The 19,771-nt window shown below is 36.7% G+C and overlaps 1 protein-coding gene across 1 annotated transcript; it reads right to left on the minus strand.

The window, feature by feature from the left end:
- Positions 1-4,268: 4,268 nt before the first annotated feature.
- On the minus strand, positions 4,269-15,520 carry cbx2 (chromobox homolog 2 (Drosophila Pc class)). The gene is made up of 5 exons (XM_028818606.2): positions 15,189-15,520; positions 15,048-15,091; positions 10,692-10,757; positions 9,598-9,667; positions 4,269-7,193 (listed from the first exon to the last, which is right to left on the minus strand). The coding sequence occupies exons 1-5, from the start codon at positions 15,258-15,260 to the stop codon at positions 5,709-5,711; spliced, it is 1,737 nt and encodes a 578-aa protein (XP_028674439.1). The 5' UTR covers positions 15,261-15,520; the 3' UTR covers positions 4,269-5,708.
- Between the last annotated feature and the right edge of the window lie 4,251 nt (positions 15,521-19,771).

Genomic DNA, 19,771 nt, shown 5'->3' on the forward strand with positions numbered 1-19,771 from the left:
TTTTGGTTTAAATCTATTCAATTGTTTACTTTAGGATTGTTAATGGATTTATTTTTACTACTAGAAGACTTTGGACATGATGAAATCTTTTGCTTTTAGAGATGTGGAGGTCATATTTTCTTTTATGAAAGTTTGCTTATTGTACAAACAAATATTCCTTTCTAGTGCTGTCATTTCTTTTCATACTTTTAGTGATTTTGTTTTCCATAGTCATTAATTCATTTTACAGATTATTTTTAATTTTCATCATCAAAGGCTTCTGTAAGTATGATTTATGTTAGCATTTTGTGTTAGAAATTCTGATATCTTGCTAGCCTAAGTGGGAATATATTGTTCTTTATTGTCTATTATGATTTCAACATTTTATTTCAGCCTAACCAATTGATTGTGTAGCTTGTTTCAATACTTGTGCTAAATAAAAAGGATTTGAGTATCACCATTTATTCTTATACTGAGAAAGCCTCAATGTTTTTTATTAAGCCATGCAGAGAAGAGAGCATTCTGCATTCATAACTGTAGGTCATGTATATAATGAGGGCGGCACGATGGCGCAGTGGGTAGCACTGCTGCCTCACAGTTAGGAGACCTGAGGTTCACTTCCCGGGTCCTCCCTGCATGGAGTTTGCATGTTCTCCTCGTGTCTGCGTGGGTTTCCTCCCACAGTCCAAAGACATGCAGGTTAGGTGTATTGGCCATTCTAAATTGTCCCTAGTGTGTGTGCTTGGTGTGTGGGTGTGCCCTGCAGTGGGCTGGCGCCCTGCCCGGGGTTTGTTTCCTGCCTTGCGCCCTGTGTTGGCTGGGATTGGCTCCAGCAGACCCCTGTGACCCTGTAGTTAGGATATAGCGTGTTGGATAATGGATGGATGTATATAATGAAGCCCAGGCAATTTCAAAGTGTTGTCTTACATTTTCTTTTATATTTGAAACAACTCAAAATTGTAAAAAAAAAAAGACTAAGTGACCTAATATTCAATTGCCAAAAATGACATCGACTTCATAACCTTTTATTATGTATTATTAAAACAAGACCAATAATATGTTTTTGAAGTGAACAACATATACTTTTCCTTGCAGTATAATTGAGCTATGTGCCATATTTGTTGGATTTGTTTTTGAGAACATTGACATGTTAGTTTTAAACAACAGGCAGTATCTTACAGGGGTTAATTTATATACTATATATAAGTGCTAAAGTGCCGTGGCTAATTCTTTTTCTAGAAGTGCTTTTTACTTAAATGCAGCATTCAGATATAAAAAGGAAACTGTTTTATGGCATCTTATTAATGTTTGAAACCATAAAGTATTTTAGTACACAAGTTGTACATATTAAATGCAGATTACAATGTAGAAACCCATAAGTAGAGGCAAATTTTGTGGAGGGCATGTTTCATTTTTATATATGTAATGTATTAACATTGCATTTGTCACTCATTTCTAATCTCACTGCCTTACATTTTAGATTTCTGCATTTTCATTACGTTTGTCTATGAAAACAATGTCTTTATATGTATAAATCTGTTACACTAATGTGAATAATGTACTGTAGTATACAGAATAAAAAGACAGCGATGAAAGAATATGTAAATCATCTATGGAGAAAGAAAAATGAATATTTTAGTATGTATTAAGTATTTATGTTAGCCCATTGCTGTTAGAATAAGCTCCAGCACCTTGTAACCCTGAATTGTGCTTGTAGGGCAAAGACAATGGATAAACAAAAAAATAAGGTAAACAAGTTCTTGAGCGGTACCAAATATATACTTTTTGTAATGTATACCATCTGCTGCTTCTGTTAATTAAAATATCATGAAAACAAATATTAATAATAAATCATATGAATAACAATTATGTTGATTCTTGTTAAGCAGATGTTCCAAATCTCAGTTTTGAAAAAACAGAACATGAACAATATTGATAATTACTAAAATGAATATGAAATATTGCTCAATTCATAAAACATTAAGGCTCATAGTAACCAAAGAATTTATTCAGTGATTAAAACTGAAGAACATATCAAAAAGAATACCAGTAGTCAGTAATTTGTTTGGTAGACTTATTTTATTAGGATATACGAAATAAGTTATGGTAAAATGGTTTTTTTTTTTGTTTATTTGCATTTGTAATTCTTAAAGAAAAGTTGTGAACACTGTACTCTGCATTGAAACAATCCTAAACCAAACACAAACGTTTACATGAGCATTTATTAAAGCCGATTATAGTTTGATTTGTTGAGTACATTTATATACATGTCACAGACGCATCCATTTGCATTAAAAAGCATCTTATTATGCAGACCGCCATTGGCTGTTTATTTTTTGTCCATTTATTAGACATGTTAGATTTAGACCTAATGAGAACCTTCTTGAACACATGGGAATGTTTATTTATTGTTCTTTAGTGGGAAGCTAACAAGAAACATTATGAGTGCGATAGCAAGAGAACACTGAAGTATTTACTATATTAACATATATTAATTTCTTTACATACCTTTAGTATCAGTATGCAAAAAGTATATATCCTATGTGATCAGTTCTTATTCATATTACAGTAAATCAAGGCAGAATAATTGAAAGAAAGATGTATATATTTACATAACATCAGCACCTTCATTATAAAAATACATATTGATTTTTTCCAGGCTTTAAATGATGACTGTTTTTATGTTCAGCAATATTCCACCATTTCAATATACAAATATAGAAAATGCTGTAATGGTGCAGTTACACTGAAATGAGGGGATGGTGGGGAGTTGTTCTGCTCAAGGAATAACTCATTTTGCTCATTCTTATTGTCCTTGGTTTCTTTTTATTTGTTTCAAATTGTCATGGTCTTCTGCAGTTGTTTGCAGCAAACTCTGTAAAATCCCAAGTTATCTTTCAATTCCATGTTTCATGAGTATTGCATTCTCAATACAACTGTAATAACATTAGCATTTTCCACTAAAGTTCAGTCAGTAATAAAGTTATTGTTTTAAATTCGTCCTCGGTTAAATTAAAAGGTCTCCAAAGATCAATTGCTTATTTAAAGAAAAGCTCATAGGACTACTAGCAGAACATGCGTAACTCTTTATCTGTACCCCACTCCTATGCACACTGGATTAATTTGAACACTTTGTTAACAGGTAGTTAAGTATAATAATCCCGTAAAACTAGGATTTTTTTTTATTTTTGTACTATTACATCCCGATAATTAGAGATGTGTGGTAATCACTTCTCATGGCTTAACAAACATTTTACATTTATCTTTTGGAAACATTTTTCTTTAGTTAAATTAATTTTTGTATGAAATAATGAGGAATATCTAAAATGTTGAGAGTTTTAGTATAAAAATAACCTTTAGTAGGCATTAAAAATTATGAACCAATGACCTAGTGTGAACATACAGTATATTTCAATAAACTAGGTACAAAACAAAAACACGAAGAACAATATGAGATCACAATATCCATCTTAAGTTAAAGTTGGGAACAGAAGGACTATACACATACATTAAAGTCCGAAACCAAAGAAATACTCTCTACAAGAGTAGGTATGTGGTGTAACTGAGCCATTGCTTTTTAATAGTCAGCTGATGAACATAATGAGCTTACAGTGGTAGTTTATCACAGTTTGCATTTCTAGATAAAACTAGTACTAGGGTGTTGTACCATGTTAGCCATTATGAATGTAGAGAAAAGCCAAGCAAAATGACCCCTTTTATTGGCTAACTAAAAAGATTACAATATGCAAGCCTTCAAGGCAACTCAGGCTCGGTGTCGGTGTCATTTTGCTTGACTTTTCTCTAGATAAAACTAGAAAACACATTTTTTAAACCAGTGACATACTTCAGTATGTTTTTAAATTTGTCTGCTTTTTTGAAAGAGAGCTATTTTCCCAGTAAACAGTGATCTTTTCTGTTGTTATGCTTATTCTGTTGATATTGAAAAGCATTTGAGATTGCTTCCTCGTCTGGAAGTGTATTATAAATAATTATAAAATTGCTACTGCCTTATAACCATTTAAATCAAGACACATAATGTTTTACTATACTAAAGCTGCTGAAGTTATGTTTGCAGTTGGGGGGGGGGGGGGGGGAGGTTTTAGAAGATCTTACAATGAAACATCTGCAACCTTTAAAAGTGTGAGATCCAGCTCAGATTCAAATGAGTCTTAGGTGTATGTTGCATATTGTGAGAATTTAAAATTAAACCCAACTTGTCTGCTGTTCACGGCTGTAAAAAAACAAATAAATAAATAGCACTCAGGAAAGCAAAGGACATACCTCTGAAATTTTTAGACCATTAATCTCTCTGCACTGTTTGCATGTTTAATATGAAACATTAACTTTAAAACAATAAAACTGCAGGACAAATTATGGAATACAACTAAACAAAAGGACAGTGCTGTACTTATTTTAAATTTCAAATCAGAAGGGTGGTGAGATAAATATTAAAAACAAACAAGATTTTTTTTGTTAATTTATACAGTATTTGAAATAACCCGAACTAGACAAATTCACACACTGAGCTGAAGAGTGATTGATTGTTTTAGTAATTGAATATTATGACTAAACAAACTTAAAATGGTTCATTAAAAACAAATTCTCAGTCAAGTGATACATTAACACAGTTAAAACATTTTTTGAAAACACTGTTCTATTAACATTTGTAAACATAACTAGCTTTAGTTTACAGGGCAAATAGTTCTATTCTCTTCAGTTCCATATTCAGGAAATTAAAAAAACCAATTCTCCCTTAGGACTGGTAAAATACTAGAACTTGCAGTTATTGCTACAGATGTTAGCAATTTTATGCAGGGAACGGAATTTAAAATATATAAACTGGTCAAATTCTTTTGTCTTTTGTAATTTTTTGAGACTGCAAAGGAATTACTTTCTATGAGGTAATCAGTCACCATTAGCACCTGACAAGTAGAATTTTGCAACAAAATTTGACAGACATTTAAATATACAAAAGCATCTCAAAAGGTTATCACTTAAGAATGTAACCCAAATATTAAAACACTTATAAATGTAGAGTATGAAATAAAATTATTTTACATAGGCATGATAACAAAAAGATAATAATAAAATAACTAAAGCAGATGGAATAAAGAATGATTTGCTTTCTACAATCATTGACTCCGGTTTCACATTACTCATAATGTCACTGCAGTTCAACAGATGACCATTAGAATGCTGTAGGCAGATACTCCCTTTGTGTTTGTTGTCACCAGACACCTTCTACAGGTAGTTATTTTAAAATATATAGTAAATACATGCATGTTTAAGCAAAAATACACACATGCTCCCACCTATGAAAATAGACAACATTTTACCAATAGAACAATTAGTACTTAGAGGTTACTTTGACAGCAAGACTTGGATTTTTTGAATATTATACTAGTCACCCAAAGTCTTGCACTGAAAATAATCCAATATTGTATTAGTAAGAACAGCAATAATTATAAATAAAGACTTGAATCTTCAGTCACAGTCATGAAAGTACATGTGCAGCAGTCCCGTATACATGCATAAAACACTGTTACTGTTATCCTTCTGCCACTACTGATCGAGTCTAACATGTCCATTGTCTAGGTAGTACACACGTATTTAAAAAAGGTGCTTCGATACAGTAATATACATCCTCATTCCTATACTGCTTCATCACAGCTTATCTGTGCTTCTTAAAGCTTGCTGTCCTTGTTTCAACTGGCCATTGTCTTTAGAATTTAGTAATGCCGAATGTTAAAGAATCCAACGCTGGTTGGGGACTCTTTAACAGTCACCGTTACAAGGTTAGCAGTTACGTCAGTGACAAATACATGCTCCAAGAGGCTCTTAGGAGGCTTCCAGTCCTGGCTGGTTTGAACAGAAATTGACATATTTTGTCCATTCTTGGAAAAAGAGCAATCTTGGTCAGATTCGGAGGTAGACTCTTCTTCCCCAGTACTCATCTCACTTACGGTTTTGGCTGCCAATTTTGCCTGCTCCTTGGAAGCCTTGTTCTCCTGCTGTCTCTTGCTAATTTTTTGGGCCTGGCTGTCCATTGTCAGTGCCAAGTTATTTGATGGTGCATCTTTCTCAGCTTTAACAGACTTTTTATTCTGCTTATCCAGTTCAGCTGCTCCTTTATTTTTTTCTTCCGCTGATCCCAGTTCCTGGTGTGGGTTGCCTGAAGTAACTAAATTTAGTCCCAAATTATTACTCTGCTGAGTATTCATTCCAGTTGGTTTTCGGTTTGGACTTGCTGCAGTTTTCAGACTCGACACCCCTGTGCTTTTTACTGATGCACATCCTCCAGGGACACTGCTGAGAGTTGGTGATGATTTACTGACACTTTGCAAATTTAAAGCCTGCAGACTAATAGCCTGGTTTGCATTACATTTTGTAGGTGAAGAAGCTACCAGTTTATCATCATTGTTCAAATGGTGCCCCACCGTATTCTGTCCAGACAATTCTGCTGTCTTTTTGTCATTTGGAGAGCGGTTTAGAGTTTTATTAACTCCCTGACTGTTTGAAAGTTTAGAATTTTGCAGATTAAGTGCTGAGGCTCCAGATGACTTCGAAGAGGTAATTTTCAAGTCTAATCCTGCATGACCTGGACTACTAGTTGATACTGAAATTCCCGATTTAAACTCTGCAGAACTTTTGCCATGAGTTGGCTTGTTGGAAGAATGAACAGATGGGGAAAGCAGACGATTTGCTCCCACCACGGTAGAATTTAAAGAACGCTTTGAGGCACTACTGTTGACAAAAGATATGGAACTTGGCATAGTGTTTGAGTTTGACAGATCCTTCGTACTCCTGCTAAGCCCGGTGTAAGTGAAGCTGGCAGGTTGAAGGGGTTTCTTTGTCTTTTCCTCAGCTTTCATCTCCGTAGCAGTGTCTTTTCCTGCCGTTTTTGGTATTTTGCGGGGTGACTTGCTTTTGAGGTTTACTTTGTGCTCTGGGTGAATTACTTTCCTGCCACGTTTTTTCTTGGTAGCGTCTTTGTTTTCTGGCTTTGCAATTACTACCTGTGCCTTTTTTTGTGGCACGGGATGGGATTCTCGAACTCGGTGCCTGGCCTTTCCTTCACTGTCACTGTCCTCATTAGAAGAGGACGACGATGATGAGGAAGAAGATGATGAAGACGACGACGAAGAAGAGGAAGAAGATGATGAGGATGAGGAGGATGAACTACTTGACTTGGATGTCGTTGTAATCTCTGGTTCCTAAAAATAAAACAAACAAGATTAGAAAGTGACTGGGGTTTGATTTAGTTGTGAAAATTGATAAAATGAACTTACTCAACTGATAGGAACTTTATTTTTTTTTTTTTTTTTTTTTACAAAAATGGATATGTGAAACGTTTGTTTTAATTAAATGGAGACAATAATTGTATTACAAAATAAAAATTAAACCTGAACACAGTGTGCATTATTCTTGCTGTACAACGTCCGCATAGGGTGCAGTCTGATTAAGGGGTACAACGGGATGGCACAGGCACATGAATGTATTTCCTATTACCACTTCACGTGGCCAGTCTTGTGGATTCAGTATGGGCCAGAACAAGCAAAATATACAAGTTATGTGGCACATTAACATTTGCCTTGAATAAAAAAAAATATATAAATTAAAAAAAAAATTAAGGTTAGTATGACTGAGTCATTATGTGAAAAAAGTTACACAGCTGTTGCATTACTCTGAAAATTTTCCTTGCTACTGAATGTCTCATCAGACTTACAAAAAATACAAATGGTGGGTTCTTTTACTAAGCATTTTACTGTGTGTAATACTTTTGTAATAACTCTTAAACAATTTACTTATTTGTAACTATTAACTTTTGTATTACGAACAACAAGGAGAAAGGTCATACATATTACTAGTAGGCATAAGTTACACTGTGCTTCTCTTTTTGTTAAATGCAAAATGAAAAAAATAAAAAAGAGTCTTTGACTCATCCGTCCATCTTCCCAACCCACTTTTCCAGTGCAGAGTCGCAGGGTAGCTGGAGCCTTTAAAATTGTCATGTACATGTGTCTGTGAATCACCCTCCTGACTCATCTTGGATAAGCAGTTCCACCCCTGGATGACAGGTGGTGCGGTCGCAAACAGTATCGCCTATCTCAATTCCAGCAGCCATTGTGTGCCGGTTTTGTTTTCCAGTAATTAATATTAAAACGGGTTTGGGGACCCACTTGGCATGCCAACATTTCTTCGGTCCAATTGTCGTACCTTGTGCAACTACACATTACACATATTTTTGATTAAAAAATACATTTTTATATTTCAACTACATTCAAATGCCATGTGTCTACTTTCACCACTATTCAACATTCTGGAGTAAAACTTTGCATGGGTTTATTTTTGTTCCTACAGGGCATGCAACATTTACAATTTAATTTTTTCATAAATACGACACTATTATTGTTTGTATTTTTTAATTCTGTTTATCGTTACTGCTCACCTCAGCTGGCAGTGCAGAAGCGAAACTTTGTGAAACTGCTTGTGAATCAATGAAAGTACACATCTCTAGATCCTGGTATCTTCCAGTGTAGCTGTGTTTTTCCTCAGTCTTCCCATTCATACTTTTATGTTTGTTACCGGCAATGTATGAAACGTGGGCATTGTATAGAATGCCTAGGCAATATATAGAATTCCTGGCGTTTTTGGGCAAAGTATGAAATATCCGAATTATTTTAAAATTATATATACTTTCCCTAGGCATTATATAGAATGACAAATGCTATTTAGGCAAAGTATTAAAGAAAAGGCTTTTATTGAAAAGACGGATATGAAAAAGAAAGAAATACAAAATAAAGTATAGGACATTCTTATTGAGGAAAACAAGAGAAAATAAAATATGAACCTATTTGTTGCAACAAGGAAAAAAATTTATTTTAAATTGCACTTAATTGTCTTTTGCACAAAAAAGTCAAAACTTGAAAAAAGAGAGTCATGAAAAGGCCTTCATTAAAAATTACATAAATGAAAAATATCAAATAAAATACAGAACTTTCTTACTGAAAAAAAAATAAGAGAAAAAAAAACCACTAACCTACTTGTTGCAACAAGGAAGGCCTGAATGGCATTTTGAATTGCACTTCATTGCTTTTTTGCATTAGCGGGAGTATTTTATACTTTGCCGGTTTGTCTTTTGGCATTGCATAGAAGGCCTAGGAAATGTGTGAAATATTAATCGTTTCATACGTTGACGTGCAATTTTCGGCATTCTATACAATGCCTGCCTTTCATACATTGCTGGTAACATATGCATCAAATGCACATTGGGCCTGGATAAGTAAACATTTCTGCAGTCCACAGTAGACTTGTTTTCCTTTAGACAAATGTCGAAGATTGTGTTCTTTTTAGGTAATCTGCACCCTCCCCACCTTCTCACCTGGGATTTTTCATGCATGAACATTGCAAACTCACTCAGCTTTCAGGCTGTCTAGGTATGTGTGATTGAGAATTATTTTCAGGGTCGGTTAACAGAGCAGAGAATTTTGGAGGTTCTATGAATGCGAAGAGACGAGAGTCCAAAAAACACATATTACATGGAGAGTTATAACAGAACACATTTTTGGTATAAAGTTGCCTTGCATTGAATTAACTTATATTTAATGAAATACTCACTACTTTTTTTCGTGGGCGACCCCTTGGCCTCTTTCCTTGTTTTCGGATTTGAATCTCCTTTTCCTGTTCCCTAAAAAATAAAAAGGAGAGAGGGAGAGAATATTTTAATCTTCTTTCCAAATGACTATATCATTTAAAATATGCCCATGCCTTACCAGTGATTAAATTACAGGTTACACTGACGTCTAGGGTACAAAGTATCTAATTTAACTTGATTGTTCAACCAACCAAAGTATGAATCAAAATGTATACCTTATGATTACTGACCTTTAAATGAAGCTTTTAATGGAATCTACGCAAAACACGAAAAATGAAACTAATAATTATACGTCTACAGGACAACAAAGTAGGTGACAAGACACAACAAGAAATTCTTATTTAGAAACTGGAGGAAGTTTGGTTTTAAACATCCTCACAATTGTTTACTTCTGTGTTCATGTGAAACTTATATTTAATGTACAATTATGTTGGTGTTTCAATTAGAAAAATCTTCCAAATATCTTAATATAATAAGCAAGAATCAATACATAAGATGTGAGATCTTCTATAATTTGAATATGTACTGTACTATTGTACTATGCCAGTTAAATGCATTATTTACAACAATGCATTCTTGTCATTTCAGGCTTTAAATAGAAAGCAGCAGGCAAGAAAACCAAAATGGAATAGAAAAATAAAATAAACACAGTGGGCTAAATGTTTTTTTTAGCAAGCGAAGTACATAATCAAGAAAAAAGAAAACAAAGACAAGGAAGCAACCTTTTTAATAAAAGAAAAAAAAATGTGTTGAAAAAAGTTTAAACTCATTTTTAAAACTAAATAATTAAAATGCAGCAGTAGCTCTGTCTTGGTTACATATCACCCATTAGTCTCAGTACAGACAAATTACTTTGCATAGATATCCATTAAAGTTGTTGCTGCAGTAGACTATAAACTTAACAGTATATTTTTCAAAAATATAACATTATTTCTAAATTATTCTGTGCAATCCCCTAAACATTAGATATGTATATATAAATGTTTGCCACAGCCCTAAAATGTTAAAAAACACATACACTGAAAGTGATTGAAGAATCTTTTCAACATTGTCCTACCTTTTGTGGAACGCCACCAACAGTCTGGGGTCAAGGATATTCTCCTCAGGTTCCCAGCTATTGTGCCTATAGAAGAAATATTTGAAATAAGTGTGTAATTTAATTACTCGATGCAATAGTTTCCATTTTCAGTAGTGTGTGTGTGTGCTATGCAAGACTTCCGATTTGTCAGCTGCATTTCATGTTAACTATTTGTATTGAAGAAAATTGTGGCTTGGGTTATTTTGTTTAAAAGACAAAAAAAATCTAATGGTTCTCCATGGTAACAAACAAAAATAACACAAGGAATATTTTAGCTGTGTATTTTCTTCCTTGAATAACACGTTGTGGCGGAGGTTAGTGCGTCTAACTCAGAGCACCAGGAACTGAGATTTGATCCTCAACCCACCGCCTGCTTATCAGGTATCTGCATGAGCTTTCTCGAGATGCTCTGGTTTCCCTTATCTTCCCAAAGTCCCTGTCCTTCCCATGTCATGTTAATAGATGTTTCTTCAAACCATGTGCGTGCAAACACTGAAACTGCACCTTTACACTCCTCCCATTTAGGAGAGATACCTGTCTTACACCAAATGCTGTGCCCGTCAATGAAGGTTCATAAATGGGCAGCAGAATGGACATAAAAGCCTTCTGTCACTTTTAGGTATATTAAACATCTACAGACGCATATATTCATCATTTGTGATCTTAGCACATTCACTGATTAACAAACAATATACTAATTCTTTAAAGTGTAGTTGATTTCAAGATGTCAGGTTTTTTTTTTTTAAATTTTGCCTATCTATTTATTTAACACCCATTTTTCAAATTTTTTTTTTGTTCAAACCAAAGTGATAGGATTTACTTCTGATATGAAAACACATTTCCCTTTAAAACATGGGAAAAGTGGGCTGCATTGTCTTGAAATACCTGTCTACTGAGACGGTTATGCAAAGGCAGTGAATGGCCGCAGGAGAGAATGCAGGAAACACGAACTTAAAGTCATTAAACTTTTTTTTTCCCTAACTGTACGATTGAAATTGATTGATCATTTTAACTTTCCAGCAACACATTTCTTTGACTACCTTCAAATTAGAAACTTTGTCAAACACAACCTATCCCATTTCCCTAACCTACCACCTAGCTACCTCTATTCCAGAAGAAATATTGATCAGTCTTGAGGACTCAGAAAGCATTTTCGTAATATATAAAAATATTTTAAAGACCCTCCTTTTCAAAGATCCCAGAGTGCAGTGGGAAAAGGATCTCTCACTCAACATCTCAGAAAAGGAGTGGAAGGCAGCAATGCACAGAATTCACTCGAGCTCCATATAACTTAAAATTATATATTGAGTGTATCTGTGTCATTTAAAATTGTCCATAAAGTTTCCGGGGAAAGATCCAACCTGCGAACATTGCAATCAAGTTCCAGCCTCACTGGGTCACATGTTTTGGGTGTGCACCAAATTAATATCATTTTGGACAAAAATCTTTAAATGCCTTTCAGACAGCCTTGGTGTCACAATCCCTCCGAATCCATTAACAACTGTGTTTGGTGTACTTCCAGATGGGCTTAAAGTGAGGAAGGACAAGCAAACTGTAATTGCCTTTACTTCACTATTGGCACATAGAATTCTTCCAGTTGAGCAATATAAGCCTAACTCACCTCTTTTTAGTCAGCGGGTAACTGATGTTATATATTATCTAAAATTGGAAAAAATAACTTTCTCACTTAGAGGATCTGTACAAAACGTTTTCAAAACCTGGCAGGTTCTGATCAGTAAAATTTTAGAATAAGCATTTAAAACATTGAGGAAGCGGATTCTCTCCCCTCTTTTTTTATTCTATTTATTTTTATTCATTTATTTATCTACATATATTTTTACTATTATTAACGTTTACTCTGCTGACCTAGCTCTCTCTCTCTCTCTCATGGGTGGGGTTGACATGGTTCGAACCTAGTTTTGTTAAACTTGACTTGCTTGTATGGAATGTTATTTGGACTCTTGTTCAGCCAAAAATGGCACTTGTTTTTAACATTAGGTACCCTTACACTATTTTAAGATTGGGCACCTACTCCAAATTTTTAAGATTAAGGATCCTGGTGTACCTGGCCTTACCCCCACGAACCTTAAGTTCAGGGTCTGTAGTAGGGGTAGGCCAGTCTAAAACAAACAACAAGAAGGAGATGGCGTCAGCTTTCTGAACAAGACCCATTATTTGATTTTAATAAAATGTTAAAAAAATAAAAATTGATCGATCGTGGGCAGTATCCTTAAAAAAAAAAAACAGGTAGCATTTTGTTTTCTGACTTACAGCTTCATAAAAACTCTTCAGTCAATTGAAAATGTGTGGTGCAGTTAAGCCCTTTCAGCAAGATCCCCGAGTTGGAATTAGAGTACCTGGCAAGGAACAGACCTGCATATGAAGTATTGTATATGGGGGTGGCAATCTAAACGAACTAAGACATGGCTTTGAGATGGGGCAGAAATCTGCACCTTTCAAAGAAAATGCACAAAAACACGTAGAACATACGAGAGCTACGTAGTCTGCACAGGAGGGTACACACCTTGGAACTGCAAAAACAGTAAAATGAAACGACAATGCAAACGACCTCACCTCCAATGCCCGTCTCACACAGTAGAATTTTTAAAACATTAAATGGTTTGCTGTATTCTGAATCGCATTATTATAAAATTAAACCTAATACAATAATTATGCGAGGTTTTTTTCCCCCAACAATGAATAAAGTGCCGTCTTACTCTACAGTATAGTAAATAACTGCCAAAACAAAAGGCTATTGTAGTCCTTCAAGTTAGTTGGTCAATTTAAGATGCAGACGAAGACAAACTTGCATTTAGTAATTACTGGCAGAAATGGATTATTCTGTTTATTATGGTAATTCAATCCGTAGATCTAAAGCAAACAAAATCGATTAAAAACCCGCACACACGTGTCCTCTCAACTCCCAAACTTGGAGTCACGTTACGTTAACATTCGCCAGTCTACAACGCGTCTTCGGGAGAAGCCAGGCTCACTTTTGCGCGGTGCTGTATTCCTTTATCGTAGGTGTACTCAAGCTCCATTATTGACGGCACAAAACATCTGAAATTACCATCAGCGATAAGAAAAGTGGGCGGGGGAGGGGGGTCTAGTGGAAGACTAGTATTCCCTACAATCCCCTGAGCTTCTTAAAAAATGCTCTTCGCTCTAGGGGGCGAGGCTGGAAGCGTGAGATTCAAAACAATGGCTCGGCGCTTCGGAGGGAGAAAAAAAAAAAACATCGCAAAACCACCACGTCAAATTGACATAATCGATCAATACTTAATTTGAACCGGCGGAATAGAAAAGTAAATAACCCCCAAAACAGCTGGGATGGGCGCCAGTCGTATGAAAAGGTGGAATGGTTCAGATCGAAATGAATAGCAGATGTGATTGGCAGCAGAGACCCCCATTGATGTGGGGATTAGGTGCAACAATGTGGCAGCACTACAAACAGCAGCATGGACAAATCAAGCGAGCAAACATCGATCGGGGAAAAAAAACAGTTTTTTTAACAGAAAATGAGAAAGATAATCTCATTTAAGTTGTTTGTTTGTTTGCTTGTTTACTTGTTTGTTTCGATTTGCCATTTATTGTAGATTTTGCCCTGCAACGATGTTTTTATTTTCAATACAACCAGTTTACCGTTACATCTTTGTATGCACCTATTTACCTTAACGTTTAAACTGGAAAGTGCACCAACCGCCCCGCCAACACCAAGTCCCAAACCCCCCCGGCCCCCCGCCCCCCAGAACTTTCCTCTAGACTAAATTCTGCAAATATACACTGTACCCACACATCTGATAAAATTCTGCAGACGTTTGCATATCACTAAGCAGATGTTCGTCACTACGCGATCCCCTATTTGATAAAAAATACTTAGCAATCTTGGCGTTTAAAAAGTAAGAAAGTGCAGCCTAGTGCTCTGCTGTAACCCGATGCAAACAATGTAAAGTACATCAATTACCTTCAAACGTGCATAATAAACTATCGCCAAACTACTGCCACCAAGGAAAACATCAGAGCAGCATCTCTAAATGGGATTATTTATCAATCTGCACACGTGTAAAAAGCAATATCAAAACACGGGGAAATTACACAAAACAAACAAGCCGTGCACACGCAACAAAACACACAACTGTGACGCTGACCATAAAATGCAAAAGTCCTTGGAAGTGCAAGACACCAACGGATACGTCTGAATGCCTCGGGGAGCAAGAAACCGAGTTTAATTTCTGTATGTTCGGACGAGAGAAGCGGTAAGAAATATTAGAAAAGAAAGTTACGCAAGAGCAACAAGCGGCACGTTGCTGTTGTTTTCATTGTTCGGCCACTTACTTGGAGGACCAGCCTCTCCACTTCACCAGATACTCCGACTTTCCCTGCGAAAACATGAAAAGAAAACGTCATGCAAGTCTGCCCGAATTCGCGTGTGCCCCCAGAATCGGATCCGAACTGTACAGTCGGTCGTGCACTAACCTTACGAAACCTCTTGTTCAGGATACATTCTGCATCGAAAACCTGCCCCCCGACAGCGCTCAGCTCCTCCATGGCTGCTGCGCTACTTCGTGTGCCGTTTATTCCCTCTTCATGAAATGAGGAGAGGGAGAAATGGGGCGGAAAGCAAAGGCGCGCAAAGCATGGCGTCTCTCGGCCACCGTCCACGTATCGGACTAACCCCGCCCTCCTGGAGCGACTCCCCCCACGCAAAAAGCGGCAGATCGTGCAACGTAGCGGGTTTGCTGCGGCTAAGCGAAGGTGCGCTTGAGTGTAAACAGCTACTAGAAAGTTCTCCAGTTTAATTTGGTAATGCGAATTTTTGTGAAATTTTAAAAGAGGAAGCTCGACCACCACGTTACTTGATTGTTCTAAATTCTACTTCTTTTTTCTCTCTTTATTCTGATTGATGTTAAACTTGCTTTGTATTATAAAATACAGTAAAATATTCAATTATCCATTTTCTTTTGCCAATGCATAGTCACTATTTTTTCAATTTAAATTTGTACCGTTTATATTACTTTATACTTACATGCAAATAAATACAGAAACATGCGATTTCAGTGATACTTTGAATATATTCATTGCGTAAGCACTCTTCAAAGTAAAAGTGCCAGAGCGATTGTTCAGAGCGACGCCGTAGGGGAAACCACTTTTGGTTCCCAAAAGACTTGGCCCCCTGAAGGTTCCAGAAAGAACCGTTTATTTATTTAGATCTGTAACGGGCTCCATACAGTAAATAAGCAGGAATAGATGGTAACAGATAGAATTTGATTTTCACAAAGGCTTTTTGCAGAAGCTCTTTAAATACATAAATAGGTAACTAAATACAAATAAATTAATTAATACATACACAATTTGGTCTGTACAAAGGAGAAAATTAAAAAAATGAGAGAGAACTTTTGGCTTGGCAGTGACAGTCACAGTGAGGTATTATGCACACCAGTCCAATCCCAGTGGCTCCTGATTTTAAAAGGACTTTCACTCCCCACAGTCCAAGTTCGGGTTTTCTTAATCCGTTAGTGTCCTGCTAGGTGGTCTACCATACATTGAAGGTTTTTTTTTCTCTACATATTAGGATGTTTTTCAAAGCACAGAGAACCAGCATCATAACCCTTCCCAGAATGAAATGGTGCTTGGTGGGAGCAACAGCTCTAAGAGAAACTACACAACCCAGTAAAGAACCATCAAGTACCAGTAAAAAACCAGCAATTTTAGGCGTTGGGTCATATAGATTAGTGATGTGTCACACCTAGGAAGGACTAGGAGTAATTTTTTTTTTTTTAAACCCTTGGACATGCTAATACAACCTTCATTATATGAAAGCAGTTAAAGATCTCATAATATGTGATAAATAAACAGGTAGAAATAATAACAAAGTTGCACCCACCCTTATATTTATGTGGCAATTTGCTCTGGCAGAGCTTGGATTAAAATGGAAGTACATCTGAAACTGTGAAGAAATCCATTCACCTCAGCCAGTTCTTCCCATGATCATAAATAACACATATGTCTGTATGAATCTGTCAGTGAACACTAGTGTTCCTGCTTTAGTTATATCTTCACTCAGTTATGTGAGTTGAAGGGCTTTTTGCCCCATTTCTGATAACTATACGTAATTATCTCTGTTTATTCTGCCTCGTTTTTTGTGTATTCTCTGGCCCCTTAATCCTGGCAAACCAATCCTGTCCCATTTACTCAGTTTTGTCGAAAAGTTACTTCTGGCCAGAAGTAACATCAGCTTTATATTTATTCACAATAGAAAAATCAGTGTGAACCTAAAGGTGCCTGGCCTGGTATTTGAAGCTGATTAGTAACCAACAAACTGTGAAACTGCTGTCACCCTTCTACCAATATGATATAATATAATACAGGGGTACCCAACTCTGGTCCTGAAGGGCCCCAGTGGCATGCAACAAGCCATGGAATTAAAGAACGGGTTTAATTAACGACAAGAATCAGAGCCTAATTAAGCAACTGGTTGGAGTTTGAGGCCCTGACTTAGGTGGTCTTCTGTTGGCTCACTCACTTCACATTTAATTTCTGTTTGGGAAAGAAATAAAGCAACTCAGAGGAACGATGAAGAAATTCAGGGGAAGAAATCTTAAAAAAACAAGTCAATTAAAGAAGTTAATTAGCAGCAAAAACAGGTCTCTAATTAAGAAAAGGGTTAGAATGAAAACCTGCAGCCACCGGGGACCTCCAGGACCAGAGTTGGGGTCCCCTGATATAATATATGATATAGATAGAACTTTATTTGTCACCTAGGGGAAATTTGGCATTTAAATTTAAATAAATATGTAAATAGATACATAAATGTATATATACACACACTATGGACTGTACACACACCAGAATGACTTAAAAATTTTACAAAGAAAGAAAACTTCTGACTTGGCTGTCACAGTCCCAGGGAGGTATTATACAGGTGTATTGCTGTTTGCATGAGGAATCCCCCCATTGTGTTTCTCGACCCACTTCTGCTGAACGATTCATTGTATGAAAGTCCTCAGTGTTGTTAGGTCACAGAGAGAATGTGCAGCATTGTTCATAATGGCACTCAGTTTTGTCTTCATTCTCTCCTCCACTTCTGCTTCCAGGGTGTCTAGAGTGTGTCCCATAACTGAGCCTGCCCTTTTAATTTGCCTGTTGATTCGGTGGGCCTCTCTTGAAGTGATGTGACCAGCCCAGCACACCACACTGGCCATCACAGAGTTGTAAGATTAAATGAACACAGCCTCCTAAGAAACAAAAGTCTGCTCTGCCATACAAGCAACTCAAATTGTACAAAATTAGGTTTAAGCCAAATTAACCCCTGAGGTTACGAGACCATTCTAACCTGTCAATAATTTGAACCACCAAGTATTTGTATGAGTGGACCACCGCTACATCCACTTTCTTACTAGTGACGGGACATGGAGGCTCTTAGGAGTGGTGAAAGTCAATAAGCAGTTCTTTGGTTTTGCTGAAATTAAGATGGAGACGATTCACTTTGCGCCAAGAAACAAAGTCCTCCACCTGACTCCTATACTCGGTCTCATAGTAGTATAATAAAAGGATAAGTGTCTGACTGTGTGTCTGTCTGGTTTGCTATGTCTCTGCCGTTGCAAAGGGCAGCACATCACAAACATCTTTAGTTATAAAATGCATTACATTTGTCATTCTAACAGATGGCACATCACATTAACGCTGCTTTTACGGATACCATACCATAAAGCATAGAACAAGGCATATGAGTTGTTTGGTGCACTGCAAACATTAACGCTAAGGTCTACGTTGATTACTTAGATTTCTGCCCATCTTACACGTTTGGAACAGCTAGTAATGTATGTTATATTGAATTGTTATTTTACATTACAAATAAATACACACACATTCGCATGCACATTCGTATTAGGCAAAAGACAGGAATGCAATTAGAAGGGGAGGACAGTCCATTATAGGAGCCTCCACATGCGTTAATCTTAAATTGTATCATAAATTAATATTCTCAAACTTGTTGATTCTGATTCAGAGTCCTGCTGGCCATTACACATAATAGCGTCATTAGGCATAGGGCAGGACATTTCCACAGACAACGCACCGGGTTATATTATAAATTCTCAAATCCATTTAATGCAATTCAAGGTCATGCGATTATATTACAGTATATTTCAATTCATTGCAGTTTTAATTATTGATGAATTATTTAGGAATGTTGTATTGACTGGTTGTTGCATGAATTGCTTTTTGTACATCTTATGACTTGATCTTAAAGCATAATAAAGGGAGAGGTCGGGAGCATGTGCTGATTACAACGCATTGCCGCACCCACCACACCACCTGGGTTGGGACCCAACTGGGACCCTCAGCACGTTACGGTGTAACGGTGGCTGAAGTGCCAATCCTGCCACCAACCCTCAGTTCTCCCTGCAAGTGGGAGGACCTGCTTTCAAGTTAACGTCATACTCTGGACGGAGCAACCACAGGGTAAGGGTCTTGTTTAAAGTCCCACCGGAGTGCCCTGTGTTGGCTGGGATTGGCTCCAGCAGACCCCCGTGACCCTGTGTTCGGATTCAGCAGGTTGGAAAATGGATGGATATATCTCTATATATAATCTTCATTTGGATCTTGATCTTTGTTTGTCCGCGAATGAATTAGAAGAAGAAGCACTAGATGGCAGTAGAGAGACAGCTAAAACATAGGCATTGCATTAAGAATCTCCTCCAGGCTTATACTACTGAAGACTGTAGTACTCCAGTCACACCTCAAAACACAGACGTTCAAACTAAACAAATTGTTGTGCTTTAAATTAACTAATCTTTATATATAATCTTCATTTGGATCTTGATCTTTGTTTGTCTGCGAATTCCACGCATGCGTAGACTACCTACCAGTTTAGTACGTTGTTGTTACTCACGGATGTGCCGGAATAACGAAAGGGGTGGTGGACAGTGTTACGCTGGTTAGCTCCTGAGGCCTGGTTAGAGAATGAGATTGCCGAAGATAAAAGGTGCGTGCCTACGTAACATATGAATAAAAGAAAGACAGTGGGTAAAATGAATGACAACGTAACCGCACGTTCC

The sequence above is a fragment of the Erpetoichthys calabaricus genome, chromosome 14, assembly GCF_900747795.2.
Source record: "Erpetoichthys calabaricus chromosome 14, fErpCal1.3, whole genome shotgun sequence".
Taxonomy (NCBI): Eukaryota; Metazoa; Chordata; class Cladistia; order Polypteriformes; family Polypteridae; genus Erpetoichthys; species Erpetoichthys calabaricus.